We start from the raw sequence: 2,882 nt of genomic DNA on the forward strand, positions 1-2,882 counted from the left end.
AAAGACCGGCAAATATGGTCTGTCTGAGAATATACTACTCTTCTTTTCTAAGAGGTCGCGAGCAGAGGTAATTGAATTAAGGACAACCACGGACCGGCCAAAGGCTTGGGTGTAAATCACATCTCCTACAAGCTAGTTAGTTCTTAGCACAACAAACTCCTGTATACTACCAACCGTATAGTTCCTTCCACTTTGTGTACACCTCCCATCCCTTATAGAACGGTATTCTTCGCGCGTGTACTATCAAGATATCCTTGGGAGGGCCAGGAGGCAAAGTATCAGGCACAGTCTGCCCCCTTGAATAGAGAAAATAACTGAAAGCAAGCGCAAGTCCTGCAAGAGCAATATCCCACACGAGAGGCATGTTTAGATACTATGTGGATGATAGATCATATTGCTCTCCCACAGTGTTTTTTATATGATAAGTTCTGAAGAGGGTTAAGAGATTTCATTTCATTGTCCACTCTTTCACCACTCGTTAGAATTGCTTGATAAATCGGAAACGTCCCCAACGATGATGTATTTTCAAATCCAAGGAAGTGTATGGCTACTTATATATTGACCCTTATACTGTTCTATTGTATGTCTGTGTGCCTGTGGAGAGGTGAAAGTGTGCGCGCAACGATGTGACGTAACACAGACTGTTGTAAGTTATAAGGATATACTGATTTGTACTGCACGAGTGGCAATTTCAAACAAGTATGATCCGGATAGTATGGATGTTGGCAACTTGGCATTGAAATGGCAGGAAGGTGTCACGACTGAATGATGGGTTAACTTGGTGCACATTAGTGCTTGATTGACATTTGCAGTTATGCTTTGTTTGCCAGCAGCTGATCTGATAGATTGGTGTGTTCAGGTTTTCACATTTTCACGAGATATCTGTGGCTGATCATTCATGTACTGTAATCTAATATGTCATCAATTTTAAAAACTCGGTATATTGTCTATAATGAACAACATGATGAGAAAACAGGGCAGTAAACAACAGGTAATAACAGTAATACGCAGTAAAAATACGATCCCTCAAGTGAACAGTATAAACATTAATGAAAATAGAAGAAAAGAAAGATCCAGGAAGTGTCAGAAAGCATACAGAAAGAAGAAATGTACACATGGTAACCTACATGTGTACATTTGACCGGGCAGATCCACACCACATTGTCGCATCCTGTATACAGGGTACAGACTGTATTATTTGGTGCTTTGGGACCCTAGTATAGTGTCTTGTCGTACCATATATGGTACAGACATATTCTGTACTATACAGTACAATGCTGATCCCTACAAACTAGCTACCCCAATTTTAAAACAGGTCAAGATATATCTTTCCCCAAAATTTCCGGTCAATGTATATATGCTATTGTATAGTTGGGTAAGGTGCAAACAACACAACTGGTCTTGTTGGGGAGTTACTGTGTTGATCAGGTATTTATAGAAGTGATGTAAAAATTTCTCTGTTGGGGAAAGTCCTTCTGGTCAGTCCTAAAGTGCATCTATGGTATCAACATTGCTATAGTTGACTTAACCCACCGGGGTTTTGCTTGGACCATTTACTCTGCCGTTATTGGAAAACACTATACTTTTTAAAGTTCTGCTTGTATCTTGCATATAAAAGCACATGGACAAAGATGCCATTTGTTACAAAGTCATATCATTTAGCATGCTTGTTGCAGAGACTACTCGCTCTTCTCACTTGCTCTCCATATATACTTCATCCATGTTGCATACATTGGGCCAAATTATGTCTGGACTGTCCTATCATCTCTGGACCTTATTCCTATTCACAAAGTCGGATTTCAAGACAGGTGTCATGACCATTGTACGCACCTCTTTCACTATGTATACTATTATCAAGGCTTACCTATCCTAATAGACAGCTCTTGCTGCTGGCTCTGCACCACTGGCGTCGCTGGGACGTATACCCCATGTTGCCTTTTGGGTTTGGCTTCATATTCTTCAACACGACCTTGCAAACCAAACTCGTGACCCTAAGGAGGATGAGCATAATAAGCCCTATCGACCCATTCCATCCAAACGAATTACTCTGGAGAATGCATACATATTGCGTTGGGTGCTTGTGCCGTTATGCTTTGCACTTTCAGCATGCTACAGTGTGCAGGTGCTGTATCAGAGTATTGGCCTATTTGTATTCTTCTTTGGCCTTGACGAATTAAACATCAACTCCCATTGGATTGAGCGAGGAGTTATGAATGCCATTCTGCAATACTTCCTTGGGGTTGGTTCATGCCTCATTGCTGGTGTGTGAATTCTATAAAGCATTTTATCAACCTCATCTAATTTCAGATACTAAATCATATTAATCAGGCTCAAACTGCTACAGTCTGGATAATATCAGCTACTTGTCCATCCTCTATAGTGTGGTAGTCATCCTGACAACGATCCAGGCACAGGATTTCAAAGACACAGTTGGCGACAAACTTATAGGGCGCAAGACAATGCCAATTGTTTGGCCCACTGCTTCCCGGACTTTGATCTTTTTCCTACTACTCATCTGGTCTTCAGTCCTTAGCATTGTATGGAGGCTAGAAACAGTGCCTGCTCTAGCGTTCCACTTACTAGGACTCGTGATAGGAGGTCGGTTTTTGATGATGAAAAAGGTTAAAGCAGACCAAACTAGTTACCTTTTGTACAATGTGGGTTTGTTAATTACCTTTTAGTTTGATAAGACCTGATATTTAATGCTTGTCAAATAGATCTGGTTATCTATTGGTCAAGCTCTTCCTGCATACTTCCGCTTTGTTGCAACAGTATAAAGCTAGTGATTTAACTCGAATGAATTGATAAATAGTAATTAGCTAAAGTAGAACATTGAAGCTATAGAATAGTATTCATATTGTGCAATCTTGCTTGCTAAATGT

The 2,882-nt window shown here is 40.4% G+C and overlaps 2 protein-coding genes across 2 annotated transcripts; one reads left to right on the forward strand and one right to left on the reverse strand.

The window, feature by feature from the left end:
* On the reverse strand, positions 1 to 274 carry FOMMEDRAFT_63327 (uncharacterized protein; the record flags this gene model as incomplete). The annotated part of the gene is made up of 2 exons (XM_007262603.1): positions 1 to 125; positions 175 to 274. Coding segments are annotated over 2 exons (225 nt in total), but the record flags the coding sequence as incomplete, so codon positions are not given.
* A 1,470-nt stretch (positions 275 to 1,744) lies between these two features.
* On the forward strand, positions 1,745 to 2,681 carry FOMMEDRAFT_75736 (uncharacterized protein; the record flags this gene model as incomplete). Its single annotated transcript, XM_007262604.1, has 3 exons — positions 1,745 to 1,822; positions 1,877 to 2,261; positions 2,329 to 2,681. 3 exons carry the CDS (start codon positions 1,745 to 1,747, stop codon positions 2,679 to 2,681), a joined length of 816 nt encoding a protein of 271 aa, XP_007262666.1.
* Positions 2,682 to 2,882: the final 201 nt, after the last annotated feature.

Source organism: Fomitiporia mediterranea (assembly GCF_000271605.1).
Source record: "Fomitiporia mediterranea MF3/22 unplaced genomic scaffold FOMMEscaffold_2, whole genome shotgun sequence".
NCBI classification, from domain to species: Eukaryota; Fungi; Basidiomycota; class Agaricomycetes; order Hymenochaetales; family Hymenochaetaceae; genus Fomitiporia; species Fomitiporia mediterranea.